Below are 22,667 nucleotides of genomic sequence, written 5' to 3' on the forward strand. Positions count from 1 at the left end.
ACTGCAGCATCTTCCTAGGTTAATCACATCACTTCCATTGGTCACATGGCCTAGGTGCACCCCAGTCCCATTCAATTGAATGTTACTGGGCTGCAATACCAAGCACAGTCGCTATACAATATATAGCACTGTAGAATAAATGGATGAGAGGCTCAACACTTAGATGGATAGATAACGGCGGGTGCTCTGCTCACTGGGTTACCTACCCAGTAAAGAAGAGAGGAACTAATATAAGGCAAGCAGCAGGCACAACCACCTTCTGGAGAATATAACAGCAATTTAAAGGGAACCTGTCACCCGGGATCGCGCTGCGGCAGGACGCGCACGGCACATGCGCGAGAAGAGCGCGGTCACGGCTACAGGGAAAAATGTCCATCAATATGCGGAGGAGCGGCATAGGGGCGGGCTTATCCGACGGTTGAGTCAAGGAGGCCGCTGCCCCCGTGACTTCAGCACGACTTCAAAAAGGTGCCAAACACAGTTTTATAAGTCGATTTTATGAGACAGCACAACGCAGAAAGAAGATATGAATACATCTTTGGGTACACTAGGAGAGATACTTTAAGGTACTGTGATTAGTGTAAATTGTCTTTTCCAGGTGACATGTTCCCTTTAATTCAATAATAATAATAAAATATCATATCAGCAATACTAAAATATCATATCAGCAATTCCATAATAAAAAATATCATATCAGCAATACAATACAATAAAAAGCAATTGGGTCCAATGGTAAAAAGGAGAATCCAATAATCAAAACCAGCAGCAATTCAATCCGATAATGAATATTAGCAGCAATACTGGCAGCAATGGACATTCAGTCCACAATAGATGCTCTGAATGAAGGGACTGTGCAAGTATAGTGTCTCTGATTATATGTATATCAAAGGCCCATGCTCCTTATCTTGAGTAGAAGCTCTCCTTATGGTAACAGATTGAGGAAGTCTCACTTTAAATATGTAGGGTAATGGGAATCACCGCCAATTACCTGATACAGCTACGTGTATAGAGTCACATAATACTATATTGTGTTCAACGTTTTGACACGTCTCAATGAGACTCTTACCGCTTGATGACAACTGGAGTGTCCTTTAGTGGTATCTGCAGGTGCTGCCTACTCACGTGTACAACCCAGGGAGCAGAGAGCCATTTACCAGGACGCTGACTTCACGTGTTCAGACCGCTCCGCTGTAAAGCTTGGTGGGTGTGTCTAATGACACGGCAGGTCAGATGTTCCTGGTGGACAAGTCAGGTGATCAAGTCAGCTGGTTTGCTGTTATGGTCAGGTGATCCGTAGGTCCTGTAAAGCTGTATTGAGAATCTCTTTTGTGCGCACAATTCTTTTGCCGGTAGTAGTAGTAGTATTGAAGTCGCAGTTATTCGCTAGACGCGTTTCGAGGCGACTTGCCACTTCCTCAGTAGATCCAGAACTGCGCTCCTCCAGGCATTTTTATAGGGCTCCTTAATTGGACCTCAAATAAAATGTGAATTGGATTCCATATATGCATATAAAGGTGATATCAGATGAGATCAAAGTGAAAAGCAAACATTATTAAAATATAATAAAAATATAAAAAGACTTTCATTAACATTAAGCCAGTTATATATGGTTCCCAAACTTATAGTTATTACCATTTCAATGTGTTTTTTCAGCGTTTTTTTTTTTTTTTTTTAATATGTGATATGTTTTCGATTTGTCTAGTAGGTTATATATTTTTTCATTTTGGTCTTATTTCTTGTTGGTTCCACTGGATATTGTGAGCAGAATAATTTCAATGTAAGTAGAATTTATTGGGACCTGGGAGCAAGGGGAGATCAGAGTGCTGGAAATGAAACAGCCGGACTGTGATGTCCCATCGGTCCCAGGTAGCCAATGTTTATAAAAAACCAAATACCTCTAGATCTGCATTAAGTCCCTTTGGAACCAACGTACCAAATTCAAAAATCCTCTAGGATTCTTTGCGAGACATACGCATAATATGATTTCCTCCTCTCCAATTTGGTTGTACTCTTTCTAAAGCTACATATCATAATGCACTCGGATCTTGATCATGATGTATCTTAAAATGTCTCCATACAGTGTGTTTTTCATAACCCTTACGTATGTTAGCAATGTGCTCTTTTCTTTTTTTTTTTTTAAAGTTCTCTTCGTCCTCCCTGTATATTGTTTGTCACATGTACATTGAAGTAAATAGATCACATTGGTGGTATTACATGTTAGGAACTCCTTAATTTCCCATTTGTAGTTGTTGCTTGTCGATATAACTTGTTCTGTTTTTTTATAATTGTTTGTGATTTTACAGTTAGAACAGCTTCCACATCTAAAGAACCCTTGTAGACCTGCCCCTTTGGCAGTAGTGCCAGATTCAACATTCTTTTTATTTTTTATAGTTGGGGCTATTTTGACTGCTAGAGAGGGGACTTTTGTATATGTAATCTCAGGGTGAATAGGTAAAGAGGGGCCAATTATTTTATCCTCACGTAAGAGATGCCAGTGGGTTTTAATTAAATTCTCAATCTTCGTATATTGGGAATTAAAGGGGAGGATAAGTCAAATTTTCTCCTCTCCACCTTCCTTTTGTTCTGTACTAGTTTTTTCTTTAAAGAAGGAGGCTCTATCCATCGCTTTTACTTTATTCAAGGCATTTTGTAAGAGATTCGGTGGATATTGTTTAGTATCAAAGTTTTTCCTCATTTGTTCAGCCTCCTCTTCAAAATTTCTTTCAAGTGTACAGTTAAGTTTGAGACATCTAAATTGACTCACTGGTATGTTCGCTAACCATCTCGGGAGGTGACAGCTAGTATGTAAAATATAACTATTTCGTGTCACCTGTTTATAGTATGTGCTGCAAATAAGTTTTATTCTTCTACTGTGATACATAGGTCGAGAAATTCTATCTGCTGTTTGTTAATATTGGCAGTGAAGATTAAGTTTTTATCATTTTGGTTGAGTTCAGATACAAAGTCTGTCAGGTCATTTTCTCTCCCATTCCAGATAAAAAGGATATCATCGATATACCTCCGCCATAGGACCAGGCCGGCCCTCAGCCGTGGCTCAATCAGCTCACGTTCCCATTGGGCCATAAAGAGATCGAATTGCTGATATGATATTTTAGTATTGCTGATACGATATTTTATTATTATTGAATTAAATTGCTGTTATATTCTCCAGAAGGTGGTTGTGCCTGCTGCTTGCCTTATATTAATATATAGCACTGTGCTTGGTGTGCTGTGAGGAGGTTGCTTATGAACGGGGTGTCAGGTGGACCCCCACTAATGCCATATTGATGATCTGAGGATAGGTCATTAATATTCTACTCCAGTAAAACCCCTCTACATACTGATGACTTCAGGATCTTCAGGATAGGTCAATAATATCAGATCAGTAGGAGTCCGACTCCCAGTTCTCCTGTCAGTCCACTGTTTTAAGGGGCCACGGCGCTCAGATGAGTACTGCGGCTTTTCCAATATACCAAGCACAGAGCTATACATTATATTATTGCTTTGTTTGGTATTTCAGCCAAACTCATTTAATTAAAGAACTTTGCAGTGCTCACCCAAGTGCCGTGGCCCAATGGTCCAGCTGATTGGTGGGTGCGCTGAAAGCGAGACTCCTACCAATCTTATATTGATTACTCATCCGGAGGATACGCAATAAATTTTTAATTCCCTGAAAACCTCTCTAAAAAATCTTGTAAGTGTGTAACAACTTACTTATCACATATGTAGTTCTCGTATGTCATGCTTCCAGTGTATGCACAGCCTATAATGAGTCAATTGTATACCAAGAGTGTCCTTTAGGCATGTCTGACCATTTTATTCAACTTGTTGCCAAGCAAATACTAGGGCATCTTGTAAGAAGATGTATACCACATGAGGGCTATATGGAATCACAAGTCATTACCACAAAACAGGATACAATATATAAAAATTATACATAAGATAATACTCCAAAAAGTAAGGGATATTTGGCTTGTGGGTGAAATTTCAGAATGAACCTAAAATCTATCCTTTACAGATGAACTAAATGTGACCTTCTCTAAACTTTTGAATGCACATGTCCAACTATTCAATGTACTTTTTGCAAAACTTGCTGTTCTCTAACAAGGAGCTGAATGGCAAAATTCACAACAGGTGTTTGATCCATGAATTGCACAATAAATTTCCTGGTTCAATTAGAATTGGTATTTAAACAGTCCTCCTCATAATGCTGTTCACATTTTGACATCATGAGACCAAGACGACACCTAACAATTGATCAACAGTACCTCGCCATTGCAAGGCTTCAAGCAGGATGTTCTCAGAAGGAAGTGGCCACTGAGCTTAGAGTGTCACAGAGTGTCATCAGCAGGTTTCAGCAGAGAAACAGAGAGACTGGAAGAGTCACAGAAAGGCATAGACGTGGATATCCTTTGGCCACATCCCACACTGATGACCACTTCATTGTGAACAATGCCCTGCAGAATCGGATAATGAATGCTACAAAACTCCAGGCATATTTAAGGGAGGTAGGAGGCATCCAAGTGTCACGTCAGACCATTTGAAACTGTTAACATTAGCATGGTCTGCATACTAGACAACCTGCAAGGGTACCTGATCACACCACCAGGCACATGCGTCATCATCTTGCATGGGACAGGGAGCATCTACACTGGACGAGGGACCAGTGGGCCTCAGTGCTGTTCACTGATGAAAATCGATTCACACTGAACAGAAATGATGGCTGCCAACGATGTTGGAGACATCAAGAAGAGCGCTATGCATCAGCCACTGTTGTCACCAGACGAGCATTTGGTGGTGGTGGTGTTACAGTGTGGGCAGGCGTGTCTAGTCAATACAGAACTGCCCTACAGTTTGTAAATGATACAGTGACAAGCTCATACTACTTAAATAACATCATTAATCCAGTCATTGTGCCTCTGCATGAACAACACAGGCCTAATTTCCTCATCATGGACGTCAATGCGCCAGCTCATCAAGGTCGCATCATTAGGGAATGGCTGCTGGAGACTGGGGTACCTCAAATGGAGTGGCCTGCACTTTCTCCAGACCTGAATCCCATTGAAAACCTATGGGATTAGCTGAGTCGCCATGTAGAGGCTCATAACTCTGTACCCCAGAACCTCAATGACCTGAGGGCTGCCCTTCAAGAAGAGTGGGATGGCATGCCTCAGCAGACAATAAGTCGACTTGTGAACAGCATGAGATGTCATTGTCAAGCTGTAATTGATGCTGAGACATTGAAATTGTTTGCTGGGCTATACTCACCACTGTTGTTGGCTTTTGTTTCTTTAAATTGTTTGAGATGAGGAGATCACCATTGCATGCTTGTACTTAAATGCCCTACTTTCATGATAGAATATCACTGTAGCGTGAACTTTTTATGTTTTCCATAAACTTCACCCGAAAGCCAAATATCCCTAACTTTTTGAGTAGTGTATATATATATATATATACATAATAAAAAAACTCTGCAGCACTCCCAGTTGATGAAAAAGTATATTTTATTCGCCCATGTGCACAGATCCGACGTTTCAGTTTTCTCACAGGGCCATTTTTAAGCAATGCTTGATTGATTTCTAATAAAAAGAAAATAGGAGGAGAAGAGAGTTACTTCCTGATGTACCCATTGAACTACACTTCCCTGAATTCCTTGGTGTACAAGTTAATGAAAAAATAATATTTAGTCACTGATACCAGATGATATTTAGAGTCACGCAAATCGTGGATCCATAAAACATGGATGCCAGCCGTGTGTGTTCCGAAATTTCTGGAATGGAACAAGCAGCCCATTATAGAAATGCCTATTCTGGTCTGCAAAACGGAGTGCTGTCCGAATCTTTTGTGGCCTCATTGAAGTGAATGGGTCCGCATCGGAGCCACAAAAACTGCAGCTCGGGTATGGACCCAAACAACGGTCGTGTGCATGAGCCCTTGAGAGGTGTAGGATGGGTCTCTCACCAGAGAAACCTGAAAGATGGAGGGGGCTCAGTTATTGTTACTAAATAACAAAAAATAAAATAATCAGATGGACACTGGTAACTATAGGCTGACCCAAAAAAGTAAGTCTGGAGCCGAAACAGCTGTGTTTATGACAAATATAAGCTCGTATTTGTTATAATTTCATTGAGGTTTTAGCAAGCAACCTCCGGGTTACATGGTTTGATCTTTTGAAGCCCCTGGGTTGTTACCTAATGTACTATGGGCACCAAGTATCAATATTTCCCTGCATAAGAATGTCTTTGTTGCCTCTTGCAACCAATCAGAATTCCTAGAACAAAAGTAACTGGGCACTCTCAGGATATCTGGACCATTGAAATTTATTAACATATAATAGCATGAATAACTGTACTTACTGACAATGATAATATAAAACTGTGATTTAAAATACCTATCCACTACACCATAAAACACAATATGCAGTGGTCTAATATGGCAAATACTAAAATATAAAATACTAAAATTCGAGGAATAAAATAGAATATTCAATAATTCGTACGAATATTCGGCAGATATTCTTATGGGAAAGTCTAATATTTTAAATTTTTGGCGATAATCCAATGTCCTTTACATACGTCCCTTTCGATATATAACAGGGATATCCGAAAATAAGCAAAGTCCCAATGCGCAATCAAAGAACAAACTCAAGCGGCGTCCCGCTAATAGCATCCACCAGCAGCGTCCCACTGGAATAGTAATGCGGTTTTTAAATCGCTGGAAAATAGTTGCTGGATAAAATCGTACGGTCTTACCGTCTCCTTTGATAAGTCAACAAAGATGCAGTTATGGACCTCTGAGTTTGCAGCCCATATCTTGTAGTAAACTCGCACACCGGCAATTGTTTGGCACATGTGTTCAGGCCTTCACCATGGAATCAGGCCTTACACTTTCTTTTCCAAGTATACCTTTCGTGTGACAGATAGTTCTTACTTTGCGACTTTCCAGTCAAATCTCCTACTGAGGAAGGGGTACTTCTAAACCCCGAAACGCGTCTAGCCTAGACAGGACCCCAACATTTGGACCACTTGGGAAGCTGGAGATTTGACTGGAAAGTCGCAAAGTAAGAACCATCTATGCTATTATATGTTAATAAATTTCAAATGGTCCAGATATCCTGAGAGTGCCCAGTTACTTTTGTTCTATTTTATTTCTCTTTTTGAGTGGACTGGGTGAGCCCACTCGACTGAGTGCACCTCTTGGGTCAATAGTTAGTCCAGTGCGTCACATCTATTCTCTTCAATCAGAATTCATGTTTTAGTTTTCCAGTGCACCATAGAAACTGAAAGCTTAACTGATTGGTTGCTGTGGGCAAGGAAGACCCAGTATGTAGGCCACACTACAACACAATTTACACAAAATATACGATCAGAATAAATGTATCACACCAGCATGCTATAATTTCTTACAGTGACACTGGGGAGGAAGATGAAGAACTTTATGATTGTGTTGACATGGATGAAGAGGAAGGCAATGAAATATATGAAGTACTCATGAAGGGCGATGAGCAACCAGCACCACCAAGAGATGGGGTAAAAAATATGGCTAGTTGTGTCTGCCTGTACAACAAGACATCATAAAGCATGCTAACATAACTGATAAATCTAACAAAATATAGCAGATTAGGCCATAGCTACCTAACAGATACCATGACATGACTGGTTTCACACAAGTCTTCATCATCTATTTTCTGTAAATGTCCCACAGAAAATGACTACAGATGACATGAAAAGGTGCTGCCTCCAGGAGTTGTACCAGACAGAGGAAAAATACACAGACACGCTTGGATCCATCTGCCAGGTAATGATTTACACAGTAGATGTGGGGTTAAAGCTGAAGACTGGTATCTGTGATGTTCTGTTCCTGAAATGTTGATGGATCATTTCTCTTTTCCAGTATTTTATGAAGCCTCTTCAGAATTTCCTCCGGAGAGAAAAGATTAGTGACATATTCATCAATATAGAGGTGACTACATGTAATATTGTATTAATGTGTATAATTATTGACCTTTACAGTATAATATCAGCTTCACATTAAATTCACAGGTACATCATGATGCCTTAAAGGCGTCCACCAGTGATCACGAGTACTGTTATTAGTGGCACAACCCCTTTAAGGCTTTAAACAAAAACTCCACAAAAATTTAGCTCCTGCCTTTAGTGCTTGAAATAAACTATTTAAACCTGTAATAGTGGTAAATTAAGACCATATGACAGCCATGGATCACTTCCTGCCAGCAGCGACTATTCATGAATTTATTTATTTTTTTAAAGTAAACAAAAAGGGGTAGAGGGGATCTAGAGTTGCCAAAGAGGAAGTGACAGCCAACTGGTTGTGCCTACCTCATTTCCAACCTCACTATGTACATATATGTCAGCAGTGCAGGAAAGGCGAGCCGCTCATAAGCTGAGCCCGCTCCATACGCAGCAGATGGCAGCTGTGTAATACAGTTGACACCTGCCAATAATGACAGGGAATTGGAGATATCCCAAATCCCATGGTCAATATCAACAGTGGCATCTGAGATGTTAGCCAGAGGGAGGGTGCTCCCTCGGACCTCCGATCGGCAACCCCATGGCAACATCACTGGGTGCCGATTTCTTATGAAAGCTCCCAAGCCTGCCATAGTAACTCCCTGTTAATCCTTTCCTGTGGCAGGGCTTAATAGACAGACAGTAAAAATCCCACAGACTGCAATAGTATTGCAGTCTATGATATAAGCAATCGAATGACAGCATGTCAGTCCCCTAAAAAAAAAAAAATTTAATATTCAAAAACGGAGTATCTAGTAATTCTACCCTTCTTGATGTTATCACAGATCATTACAGTAAGGATAATTTTGAGAATATACTCAGGTATAACAGGCCGTGCGCGAATAAGACCTTTTACAGTATATTCTCACACACACAGTAGATTGCAGAGGCTGCAGGTCAGTTTTTTTCTGCAGGAAGTGCGTGGATTTCTGCAAGCCCCATTCAGATGAATGATACAGATGCAGAAATGCATCAATTTTGAAGCAGGTGAATTTACCCTTAGCATATCAAACATTGTGCAGCTCCAAGATATAATGCAATCCTGATCCTTCATATAAAATACAAAGAAAATAAATCTGTGCTTTTATTCAGCTATGAACTACAATTCTCAGCTCCTTTATAACCAAACCTTTTCCCACCTAAAAGGGTAGAAATTTAATTGACACGTTATAAAATAGCTGAATACAATTTACCATTCCTCCAGAAGAAACTCAGCCACCTATAGGTAGCTACCCTGTAAATCCATGCCCGACCCATTAAAAAGAGCCTTGAATCGTGACTAGGGATTTTAGCCAAGCCAGAACCTCCTCCAAAATGAGTATTGACGGGGCAAGAGATATTTTGAAGGCTAAATTATATAGTCATGTTTTAAGGCTCTTTAATGAGTCAGACATTAACTTACAGGGTACTTACCTGTAGGTGACTGTAGAGACGATTTTCTTTCTTGTGGACAAATTGCAAATTGCATGTCTTTTTTTCTGGGAAGACTGCCAGTAAGATGCCATCTTTACACCAGCTGGCAGTCTCTGCAGAGAGAAACAATACTAAAGGAAACTGTAGCCATGAGAAAGACATCGCTATGATGTTATACAGCAGGAGATGCTGAGCAGATTCTACACTGTATCAGTTTGTGGGAAAAGTAATACTAGTATTTTATTCATTTAAATCTCTGTCACTCTGGCTTAAATGCTTCTTCAGGCATTTTCCCTAATTTGAACTTGTTACTAACCTGTGGAGGGAAGATGTTTTACATAGTACTTACCCTCCCTCGCTCCTCTGATGCTGCTGTCTCCCCTGCGCTTGCACACGCTGCGGCTCTTACACCTAAGTCCTTACCGCATGTGGCTGCTTCTTTTCCTGTTCAGCTGCATTATAGTCAAAGGAAAAGAAGTGGCCACATCCAGTTGGGACCTGGCAGAAGAGCCCATAGTGTTCGCAAGCGCAGGGGAGACAGCGGTGTCAGCATAGCGAGGAAGGGTAAGTACTATGCAAAACATCTTCCCTCCACAGGTTAGTAACAAGTGCAAATTAGGGAAAATGCTCGGAGAAACCCTTTAAGACTAGGGCTACTGTCACAACCAGACAGTTGAGAAGCTCTGACAGGAGCTTTCCAGATCCTCCTCCTTGAGTTTCTTTGTTTTGGTTAAGTTCCTCATCTCGTTAGTCTATCTCAGCTGTCATGCAGTTGGACTGATTGCTTGCCTTTAAGTTCCTCCCCAGGATGCATTAGGTTGCGGCTTATACAACTTCCTGGAGTGTGTGTGCATGCTGTTTCTATTCCTCAGTCCTCTGCAAGATAAGTGCTGTTCCTTTATTTGTGATTTTCTGTCTGCTGGATTTTCAGGTGACCCTGTCTCCCTCCGTGTCTTGTGTAGGGAGCCGGTGGTCGTGTCCCCTCACTATTGTAGGGTCTTCAGGTATTAGATAGCCGAGGTACGTGGATATGCGCCCATCCACCTTTGGGGTGTTCGCATAGGCTGAGCAATTAGGGAGAGTGGCAGGACTCATGTAGGGGTCTCCCTTTTGTTCCTTAGTTGTGGATCCAGTGAGTCATTAATTATATTGCATTGTCTTGTTTCCTGTACACCATCCGTGACATTATAAGCCGCCAAAACCGTCTCAAGCATGGATCCGGTTTCACTTTTGGCTGAGCGCTTCCAGGGTCTTTCATTGGAGGTAGCTGATCTCCGTAAGACTTTTTCTCAGTTTCAAGTGACCGGTTCAGCTTGCGTTCATGGAGTTTGTTCTGAGCCTAAGATCTCGCTCCCGGATACGTTCTCCGGGGGTAGTGAGTATTTTGTGCGTTTTAGAGAGGCTTGCAAACTCAATTTTCGCCTTCTTCCCCATTCCTCTGGTGATGAAGAACGGAGGGTGGGGATCATTATATCGCTGCTCAGGGGTAACGCTCAATCCTGGGCCTTTTCGCTGCCGGAGGGGGCACGGCCCCTCCGTTCAGTGGATGAATTCTTTTTAGCCCTGGGTCAGATATATGATGATCCGGATCGTATTGCTCTGGCTGAGTCTAGACTACGTCTGTTATGCCAGGGTAAACAATCCGCAGAGATATACTGCTCAGAATTTCGGAGATGGGCAGCTGATACTGGTTGGAATGATGCTGCACTCCGAAGTCAATTTTGCCATGGTCTTTCTGAGGGATTGAAAGATGCTTTTGCCTTTCATGAGAGACCTACCTCCTTGGATTCTGCTATGTCTCAGGCCGTTCGTATTGACAGGCGTCTTAGAGAGAGAGGAGAGATCTCTCCTTCCTGTCATACTCAGTCCCGGGACAGTGCAGCGGTCTCTTTCTGTGCGCAGGGGTCTCAGTCGCTGTCAGCCCCTTCTGAGCAGGAGCCCATGCAGCTGGGGTTGATTGCCTCTGACAATAGAAGATTCAGCCCGCATGGGAGGGTTTGTTTTTGTTGTGGAGGTATAAATCATTTGGCAAATGTTTGTCCCTCTAGGAGATTCAGGCAGTTTTCTGGGAGTAATAAAGAAACAAAAAGGAAAAAATCTTTTAAAAATGTTCCGTCTGTTACTATTGGCAGGGTTGAGGCGGAAATTGAAGGTTTTCCGTTTGCTTGTAGTTCCCGTTTTGTCCTGCCTGCTAGGGTGGCGCTAGAGAGCAAAAGCATTTTTTGATTTTTGTGGATAGTGGAGCAGCTGTCAATCTCATTGATAATCAATTTGCAATAACTCATGGTTTCCAGGTATGCACTTTGGGAAAGGATATTCCTGTTTTTGCTATTGATTCCGCTCCACTTTCTCAGAAATCATTAAAGGGCATAGTTCACAATATCCGTTTAATTGTGAGTGATGCTCATGTTGAGGATGTGTCATGTTTCGTCCTTAGCGGTTTGCCTACTCCTCTAGTGTTGGGGCTACCCTGGCTCACTAAACATAACCCCACCATTGATTGGCAAGCGAGGCAAATAAATGGTTGGAGTGACTTTTGCAGAGAGAATTGCCTCATGACATCTGTTTCTGAGGTTTCTACTAAGACTGTACCACCTTTCCTCTCTGAATTTTCGGATGTCTTCTCTGAGAGTGGAGTTCAGGATTTGCCCCCGCACAGGGAGTGCGATTGCCCTATTAATCTCATCCCAGGCGCCAAGCTGCCTAAATCTCGTTTATACAATCTTTCCCAACCTGAGAGGGTCGCTATGCGTGCTTATATCTCTGAGAGTCTGAGAAAAGGACACATACGACCCTCGAAGTCACCTGTTGCCGCTGGTTTTTTCTTTGTTAAGAAAAAAGATGGTTCTTTAAGACATTGTCTGGATTTCATGGAGCTGAACAGTATCACTATTCGTGACCCTTATCCGCTTCCTCTGATCCCGGACCTGTTTAACCAGGTTGTTGGGGCTAAAGTCTTTTCCAAATTAGACCTAAGAGGGGCATACAACCTGGTCAGGGTCAGAGAAGGAGATGAATGGAAGACGGCTTTCAATACCCCTGAGGGCCATTTTGAGAATTTGGTTATGCCTTTTGGTTTGATGAATGCCCCAGCCGATTTTCAGCATTTCGTGAACAGCATTTTTTATCATTTAATGGGAAAATTTGTATTAGTGTATTTGGATGACATTTTGATTTTTTCTCCTGATTTCAAGACTCATAAGGAACATTTACGTCAGGTCTTGCTCATCCTCCGGGAGAATAAATTATACGCGAAACTGGAAAAATGTGTGTTTGCGGTTCCAGAAATTCAATTTCTGGGGTTTCTTCTCTCCGCTTCTGGTTTTCGCATGGACCCCGAGAAGGTCCGCGCTGTGCTTGAGTGGGAGCTTCCTGAGAATCAGAAGGCGCTGATGCGTTTTTTGGGCTTTGCCAATTATTACAGGAAATTTATTTTGAATTATTCCTCTGTTGTTAAACCACTCACTGATATGACCAGAAAGGGGGTAGATTTTTCTTCCTGGTCGGTAGAGGCGCGTAAGGCCTTTTCTAATATCAAGGAGAGTTTTGCTTCCGCTCCCATCCTGGTACAACCTGATATTTCGTTACCCTTCATAGTTGAGGTTGATGCTTCTGAGGTAGGGGTGGGTGCGGTCTTGTCTCAGGGTTCCTCTCCTGCCAAATGGCAACCATGTGCCTTTTTCTCGAAGAAACTCTCCTCCGCAGAGAGAAATTATGTTGTGGGAGATAGGGAATTGTTGGCCATCAAGTTGGCTTTTGAGGAATGGCGCCATTGGCCAGAGGGAGCCAGACACCCTATTACCGTGTTTACTGACCATAAAAATCTGGCCTACTTGGAGTCAGCCAAGCGTCTGAACCCGAGACAGGCCAGATGGTCTTTGTTCTTTTCAAGGTTTAATTTTGTTGTCACGTTCCGCCCTGGGGTTAAGAATGTGAAGGCAGATGCCCTGTCACGTTGTTTTCCGGGAGGTGGGAATTTTGAAGACCCGGGTCCCATTTTGGCTGAAGGTGTGGTGGTCTCTGCTCTTTTTCCTGAATTGGAGGCAGAGGTGCAGGCAGCCCAGTCAGAGGCTCCTGATCTTTGTCCTCCTGGGAGGTTGTTTGTGCCTCTCGCTTTGAGACACAAGATTTTTAAGGAACACCACGATACGGTCCTTGCTGGGCACCCGGGGGCAAGAGCCACACTGGATCTCATCGCTCGGAGATTCTGGTGGCCTGCACTTCGTAAGTCGGTTGAGAGTTTTGTGGCAGCTTGCGAGACTTGCGCTCGTGCCAAAGTCCCTCATTCACGGCCATCAGGTCCTCTCCTTCCCTTACCCATTCCTTCCCGTCCTTGGACACATCTGTCCATGGACTTCATAACGGACTTGCCTCGTTCCTCGGGGAAGACTGTGATTCTGGTGGTGGTGGACCGTTTTAGCAAAATGGTGCATTTCATCCCTTTTCCTGGTTTGCCCAATGCTAGACGCTGGCGCAGGCATGTATTGACCACATTGTCAAATTGCATGGTATTCCTTCAGACATAGTCTCTGATAGTGGCACGCAGTTTGTTTCCAGATTCTGGAAGGCTTTCTGTTCTCGCTTGGGGGTTCGGTTGTCATTCTCTTCTGCTTTCCACCCGCAGTCGAATGGCCAGACAGAGCGCGTCAATCAGAATCTGGAGACATATCTGCGCTGTTTTGTGGCGGAGAATCAGGAGGATTGGTGTTCTTTTTTGTCCCTTGCTGAGTTTGCTTTGAATAACCGTTGCCAGGAGTCCTCTGATAAGTCACCATTTTTTGGTGCATATGGGTTTCATCCGCAGTTTGGGACTTTCTCGGGAGAGTGGTCTTCTGGTTTACCTGATGAGGACAGATTCTCCTCGTCTTTGTCATCTATTTGGCAAAAGATTCAGGATAATCTAAAGAGCATGAGTGAGAGATATAAGCGTGTGGCAGATAAGAGACGTGTGCCTGGTCCGGACCTGAATGTTGGTGATCTGGTGTGGTTGTCTACCAAGAATATCAAATTGAAGGTTCCCTCCTGGAAGTTGGGTCCTAGGTTTATTGGGCCTTACAAGATCCTGTCTGTCATCAATCCTATTGCCTACCGTCTTGATCTTACTCAGACTTGGAAGATCCATAATGTTTTTCATAAGTCCTTATTGAAACCTTATGTTCAACCTATTGTACCCTCGCCTTTGCCTCCTCCTCCGATTATAGTTGATGGAAATCTTGAATTTCAGGTCTCTAGGATTGTGGATTCTCGTCTTGTCCGCGGTTCCCTCCAGTACCTCGTTCATTGGGAGGGTTATGGTCCTGAGGAGAGGATGTGGGTCCCAGTGACGGACATTAAGGCCACTCGTCTCATCAGGGCTTTCCATAGGTCCCATCCTGAGAAGGTGGGCCCTGAGTGTCCGGAGTCCACTCGTAGAGGGAGGGGTACTGTCACAACCAGACAGTTAAGAAGCTCTGACAGGAGCTTTCCAGAACCTCCTCCTTGAGTTTCTTTGTTTTGGTTAAGTTCCTCATCTCGTTAGTCTATCTCAGCTGTCATGCAGTTGGACTGATTGCTTCCCTTTAAGTTCCTCCCCAGGATGCATTAGGTTGCGGCTTATACAACTTCCTGGAGTGTGTGTGCATGCTGTTTCTATTCCTCAGTCCTCTGCAAGATAAGTGCTGTTCCTTTATTTGTGATTTTCTGTCAGGTGACCCTGACTCCCTCCGTGTCTTGTGTAGGGAGCTGGTGGTCGCGTCCTCTCACTATTGTAGGGTCTTCAGGTATTAGATAGCCGAGGTACGTGGATATGCGCCCATCCACCTTTGGGGTGTTCGCATAGGCTGAGCAATTAGGGAGAGTGGCAGGACTCATGTAGGGGTCTCCCTTTTGTTCCTTAGTTGTGGATCCAGTGAGTCATTAATTGTATTGCATTGTCTTGTTTCCTGTACACCATCCGTGACAGCTACACGACAACATTCGCAGTCACAGCATGTCGCAGTGCGACACCGTAGACTAGCATTATAAAATATGTTGCACGACATTGGTGCTACATGAATGTCGTGCGACACATGTTGCAGCGTAGTTGTACACTATATGTCGCCGTGTAGCCCTAGCCTTAGAGTCCAGTGGGTGATGGTACTAAATGACTGATGGTCTTTCCTACATTAACAGGCATACAGAGATAGCTATCAGTCACCTATAAGACCACCTGCTGGACAAAGCCAGAATGACAGAGACTTAAATGAATAAAATACAAGTTAGGGCTTGTTCCGTTGTGGTTCCGTGGCCGTATTGCGGCCCGCATACGGCAGGTCCACAATACACGGGCACCGGCCCCTGTGCACTACACATCACAGATGCAAGCCCATTCACTTGAATGGGTCTGCAATTACGGAGATGCGGAACGGAAGCATGGACGTTGCCCGTGCATTGGGGGCCGCAAATTGCAGTCCCCAATGCACGGAACAGCCGCACAACGGCCGTGTGAACAAGCCCTTATACTGAATCTTTTCCCATAAAGCTATATATGAATATGCGGCTCATCCTGCTCAGTAACCGATTGCATGATCAACAAAACAGGTTCCCTTTAAGGGCTCATGCACACGACATTTGTTGTTTTGCGGTTCGTTTTTCACGGATCCGTTGTTCCGTATCTGAGGTTTTTTTTTCTCTGATTTAAGTCCTCTTCTGTTCCGTTATTTCACAAAACATATCCGTAAGGTTTACGTATTTGATCAGTTTTTTGCAGATCAGAAACTGAAACAGTAACTTATTAATCACCAAACACATGAGCAATATGGGCTGGGCATAGCATTTCTACTGTATGGATCCGCAAAATACGGGATAATATGGATGACATACCAATGTGTTCCGTGTGTGTTCCGTATTTTTTGCGGACCCATTGACTTGAATGGGGCCTCGGACCGTGATTTTCAGACAATAATAGGACATGCACTACTTTTTTGCGGAACGGAAATACGGAAACGGAATGCACACGGAGTACCATCCGTTGTTTTTGCGGACCTATTGAAGTGAATGGTTCCTCATACGGTCCGCAAAAAAAAGGGAACGGAAACGGAAAGAAAATAAGTTTGTGTGCATGCATGAGCCCTAAGGGTATGACCACACAGTCAGGTTTCTGCATGCTGCTTTGGAAGCCAAAATCAGGAGGGGATCATAAAAGAAGAGAAAATATAAAGGACACATACTAATTCTCCTTTTTCTTGAATACACTCCTGTTTCAAGCTTCCAAAACTGCATGCAGAAACCTGACCTAATGTAGCTGAAAAAGTGGAACTGTATTTACACATGCTTTAATACATGTTATGCTGTTTAAAGGGAGTCTGTCAGCTTTGATCCCCCCCCCTTCCCAAACTAGAGTAAACGGTGTATAGTTGTCACGGATGATGTTGCAGATAGCTGGAAGTTATGGATAAACATCCGACTGGCTTGATCCCTAACTAAGGAGCATAAAGGTGACCCCTATAAAACCCTAAGAGCTCACCTTGACTGCTAAGCACATACAAGGGTCTCAGAGGTAGACGATTGCATGCCCTCGTACCTAGACTGTGTGACACCTGAAAACCCTATAATAGTGAGGGGACACAACCACCGGCTCCCTGCACTAAATACGGAGGGAGTCAGGGTCACCTAGAATCAAGCCAGCAAGGAAACACAATACATGAAAGGACTTATCTGAACAAGCAGTAACAGAAGCCTCCAGCAGTGAGCACTTCAATCCAGGAAGTAGTATAAACCGCAAAGTGAGGCAGTATGGGAGGGAATATAAAGGGAGGCAATTAGTGTAAATAGGTGACAGCTGGGAGAAGGAAAGGAGATGAAAAAGTGAAACCAAAACAAAGAACATCATGCAAGAGGTACAGAAGAACGTCTGCCAGACCTTCTCAGAGAGCTGGCGGTGACAATAGTGTAAGTGACACCAAGTCCTGTTATGTAATTTTTCACACAGAAAAGATTCAAACGATTCAGCTGAATCACGTTATAAATTAGATCAGAAGAAGAACGTGACTTAAAATATACCTTTAATGTCAAAGTAATGGGTATTGGTACAAACAGTACCTATTAACTAACAATGCGTGATGTAATCCTCTAAGGGAAGATATATTTAATATAGCAACGGGGAAAATAAATAATCAAGGGAAAAGAGAAAAGGAGGATGATCAGGGGACCACAGGGGATACTATCCCTGTAATGCCCTAGTCTATCCTCAGCCCAGGGTTGCCCCCTAGTGGTGGAGGTTCCCTGTCCCCGTGCCTAATCCTAGAGTATCCCTGTTGAAAACCCTACAGATTGTGGATGTAACATATGAAATTAGATAAATAAAGAGATATTTAAAAAAAATTTAATATATAGTGTTAGGTGCACCGCAGATAATCAGACACCAACACTTTCGCAAACAGAAACCCCTACGTGTTTCAGCTAAAAAAAACGATCATCAGGGGGTGGAAAGGATAACACAATATTGGTAAAATAGATTTATACTTAGCTCCCCGTCCTGATGAAAGGAGACATTGATCTTGGCTACATTAATGATATCATGCTGCCAAGAAATTGATAACCCAATGTTCATCAGGACGGGGAGCTAAGTATAAATCTATTTTACCAATATTGTGTTATCCTTTCCACCCCCTGATGATCCTTTTTTTTAGGTGAAACGCGTAGGAGTTTCTGTTTGCGAAAGTGTTGGTGTCTGATTATCTGCGGTGCACCTAACACTATCTATATATTTTCATTTTTTTAAATATCTCTTTATTTATCTAATTTCATATGTTACATCCCCTATCTGTAGGGTTTTTAACAGGGATACTCTAGGATTAGGCACGGGACAGGGAACCTCCACCACTAGGGGGCAACCCTGGGCTGAGTATAGACTAGGGCAGTGGTGGGCAAACTTATTAGTAAAATGAGCCAAATATCGACAAAACAGCGATTTTATTTTTTTTGAGAGCCAAATTTTTTAAACTTCAAATATATAGGAAGGTACATTGTTATTTACTTCATAAGGGTATTCCTAACCATCTGAACATACCTTTCGCAATCCTCGACACTACATCTTCTTTCACTCCACAATGTTTCACCCTATAAGACGCACGTAGGTTTTAGGGGAGGACAATATGGAAAAAAATATTTTTCATTACACCTCAGGTCAGACCACTAATCAGAACCCCAATGTTAATAAGACCTCCCTGAGATCAGACGTCAGCTCAGACCCCAAAGTAAATGACCCCCTCAATCAGACCTCAGATAAGAGCCCCATGCCTCTCATCATCCCCATTATCATTCATGATGCCTCTCATCATCCCCATTATCATCCATGATGCCTCTCATCATCCATGATGCCTCTCATATCCCCCATTATGATTCTCATCACCCCATTGCCTCAGATCAGCCCCAAGTTTCATAAAATAAAAAAGCACTTACCTCTCCGGCTCCTGGATGCCGCTGCTCCTCACCACCCGCGCTCTGTGTTCCTCCTGCTGTCGGCTGTGCTGTGAACTGGCGTGCACAGCGTGACGTCACAGAGCGCCTCACACTGTGCGCAGCCCTGCACAGCCTACAACCGAGGACCAGGAAGCGGTGAGTACAGAGCCCTCACCGCTTCCTGGTCTTCACCCTCCTGCCTATTTTTGCTACGGGCAACGAAAATGCTATCGCACTGTACATGTGAGCCCGCACCTGGAAGAGCCAATATCAGGGGGCTAAAGAGCCACATGTGGCTCTAGAGCCACAGGTTGCTGACCACTGGACTAGGGCATTACAGGGATAGTATCCCCTGTGGTCCCCTGATCATCCTCCTTTTCATTGTTAGTTAATAGGTACTGTTAGTACCAATACCCATTACTTTGACATTAAAGGTATATTTTAAGTCACGTTGTGCTCCAACTAACCGGCAGTAAATTGCATTGGGAAGACTCCTCTTTGCGTCCTCATCATTATGTACACGTGCTCTGAAGTCCGCACAATACATTTTACTGCTGGTTTGTGGGAGCATAATGTTGGAATGCAAGTGAGTATGAAGATACAAATTACATGATCAGACTCAGCATCACTTAGAGTCCATTCACACGTCCATAAGTGTTTTGCAGATCCACGGATCTGCAAAACATGGACACCGGCAATGTGCGCAATTCCGGATCCGGGCAGCACATTGTGCGTCCCCATAGAAATGAATTGGTCCGCAATTCCGTTCCGCAAAATGCGGAACAGAATTACGGACGTGTGAATGGGGACTTAAACTATACACCTCTTACTCAAGCTTGGGGGTGTTTTGGAGCTGACAGATTTGCTATTAGGCAGACCTCAATATATTATTGCTTAGGTCTATGTTCCCTTTATTGCAGGATCTGAGGAAACTCCATCAAAACTTTTTACTAGATACAAAGAATTGCACCTCACTAAAGACCTGCCAGAACTTGTATCAAGTGTTTCTTCAGTACAAGGAGAAGTATGATCAAGATATATTCATAGAAAGAGCGCATTCTGGTTAAGAGAATAATACAGTTGTGTTCCAAATTATTCAACCCCCAATGCTGTAAAGGGTTTTTAGGGAATTTAGTGTACATTTGTAATTGTGTTCAGAATGAAATCTTACAAGGACTTTTTAAAGAACCAAATGCAACTAAAATGACATCAATTGTTTTTGTAATACAGTATTAAATGTTTTTTTTTGTGATTTCTTCATTGACACAATTATTCAACCCCTTAAAGACTACCACTCTTAAGAACAGAGGTTCATTCAAGTGTTTTCGATCAGGTATTGAAAACACCTGTGGATGTCAAGGAGCAGCAATCAAGCATAATAAGCACCAATTAGGCAGATTTAAAAGGACTGTGATACTCAGCTCCTTCTAGACATTTACTGGTGTGTTTACAAACATGGTGAAGTCAAGAGAATGGTCCAGGAAGACAAGAGAAGAGGTGATTTCTCTTCACAGGAAGGGCAATGGCTATAAGAAGATTGCAAAGATGTTAAACATACCAAGAGACACCATAGGAAGCATCATTTGCAAATTCAAGGCAAAGGGCACTGTTGAAACGCTACCTGGTCGTGGCAGAAAGAAGATGCTGACTTCGACTGCTGTGCGCTACCTGAAGCGCAAAGTGGAGAAAAGTCCCCGTGTGACTGCTGAGGAACTGAAAAAAGATTTGTCAGATGTGGGTACTGAAGTTTCAGCTCAGACAATAAGGCGCACACTGCGTAATGAAGGCCTCCATGCCAGAACTCCCAGGAGCACCCCCTTGCTGTCTCCAAAGAATAAGAAGAGTCGACTGCAGTATGCCAAAAGTCATGTGGACAAACCACAAAAGTTTTGGGATAGTGTTCTGTGGACTGATGAAACAAAATTAGAACTGTTTGGGCCCATGGATCAACGCTATGTTTGGAGGGGGAAGAACAAGGCCTATGAAGAAAAGAACACCTTGCCTACTGTGAAGCATGGTGGGGGGTCAATCATGCTTTGGGGCTGTTTTGCTTCTACAGGTACAGGGAAGCTTCAGCGTGTGCAAGGTACCATGAATTCTCTTCAGTACCAGGAGATATTGGATGAAAATGTGACGCAGTCGATCACAAACCTGAGGCTTGGGAGACGTTGGACCTTTCAACAGGACAATGATCCCAAGCATACCTCCAAGTCCACTAGAGCATGGTTGCAGATTAAAGGCTGGAACATTTTGAAGTGGCCATCGCAGTCACCAGACTTAAATCCGATTGAGAACCTCTGGTGGGACTTAAAGAAAGCAGTTGCAGCGCGCAAGCCTAAGAATGTGACTGAACTGGAGGCTTTTGCCCATGAAGAATGGGCGAAGATACCCGTAGATCGCTGCAAGACACTTGTGTCAAGATATGCTTCACGTTTAAAAGCTGTTATAACTGGAAAAGGATGTTGTACTAAGTACTAAGATTGAATGTCAATTGGGGGTTGAATAAAACTGATAATGATGTGAGCACAGAAAAGACATTTGTGGTTATTTCATTATAAATGTTATGTTATATTTGTCTGACTTACAAGTGCCTCTTTGATTTAATTGTAATCAAGATGACTGAAATGATCAAAATCAATGTCAAACTGGCCAAAACACTCAATTTCAGTGGGGGTTGAATAATTTTGAAAACAACTGTATATTCTATAAACCACACACCAATAATCAGTTAACGTCAATATGACATAAGTTCTTCATTTCTTTCTTTTTATTTTTTTTTTATATTTCATACCATAGCATAGTTGAATATAAATGTCTAATATTCTGGACAGTAATTTTCAAAAGACAATAAAATTGATATACAAGCCAAAGTGAAATAACTCGATGCACAAATATACTACAATTTGTATTATTAATTAGCCACTATCTACTACTTCCAGGCAGGTTGATTCAACTTATGTTGCTTTTACATGTAGTTTATAGTGTCATTTAGTGTCATTTTCTTGCATGTTTGCGTTTTTAGTGACATTTTTGGCACCTGCATTTTTTGCTGCAACAACACCATCTCCAGATGTTAGCTGAAGGTCTATGGGAAATCTGAAACACGACTGTATATTTCCTCCTCTAGTTTTTGTTCGTTAGGCAGCATATTTTTTTTTTCTTTCCTGCTTTTTTTTTTAACGCAGCATTTTTTTGCATTTTTAAAGTGTTTTGCCAACAATGTGTCTATAGGGAAAACACCCCTTCCCCGATTCTCCTTTTAGAGTTATGTTACAGAGACGTAAAAATGACACGACATTTGGCATCTTCATAATTCTGTGTTTTCAACCAGGCTTCTTATCTATGGTACGTACTGCAGTCATGTGGAATCTGCCACTAAAAGACTGGAACAAATTTCGCAGGAACATGAGGGATTCAGAATGAAATTAGAGGTATGTGAGTTACTGTTTATTGATATAAAATACAGTTTTTTTAGACCATGTACCTATAATCCTATAGGTTATGCTAGGAGTAAAAATAAATAAATAAATATGAATCGCCTATAGTCCAGCAGTGTTCCATTGCTGGTTGCTAGGGCACTGACGTACAAGCTGGCAATCAAGTTAACTAAGCCTGGCAAGTGCGCCTGGCCTGCTGATGCCATCACCACCACTACCACCACCATCATGATCCTCCTTACTGTTAAGACTATAAACAGAGACAGGATCTAACGAAGGATCTGTACTTTTAGGGGTCTGGATATATCAGGGAATCTATATACAAGAGTTTTTAGGCTGTGGTCTGTAATTTTTAGTGGGCCTGTAT

At 42.6% G+C, this 22,667-nt stretch overlaps 1 protein-coding gene across 3 annotated transcripts in view; it reads left to right on the plus strand.

The window, feature by feature from the left end:
* VAV1 (vav guanine nucleotide exchange factor 1) overlaps positions 1-22,667 on the plus strand; it is a 100,259-nt gene that overhangs the window by 41,357 nt on the left and 36,235 nt on the right. For all 3 annotated transcript variants that reach the window (XM_040424627.1, XM_040424626.1, XM_040424625.1), the window contains exons 5-9: positions 7,409-7,529; positions 7,705-7,797; positions 7,894-7,962; positions 19,784-19,887; positions 22,195-22,294. In XM_040424627.1, coding sequence (XP_040280561.1) covers positions 7,409-7,529; positions 7,705-7,797; positions 7,894-7,962; positions 19,784-19,887; positions 22,195-22,294 — 487 coding nt within the window. The remainder of the gene's footprint in view (positions 1-7,408; positions 7,530-7,704; positions 7,798-7,893; positions 7,963-19,783; positions 19,888-22,194; positions 22,295-22,667) is intronic.

This window comes from Bufo bufo, chromosome 3, assembly GCF_905171765.1.
Source record: "Bufo bufo chromosome 3, aBufBuf1.1, whole genome shotgun sequence".
In the NCBI taxonomy this organism is placed as follows: domain Eukaryota; kingdom Metazoa; phylum Chordata; class Amphibia; order Anura; family Bufonidae; genus Bufo; species Bufo bufo.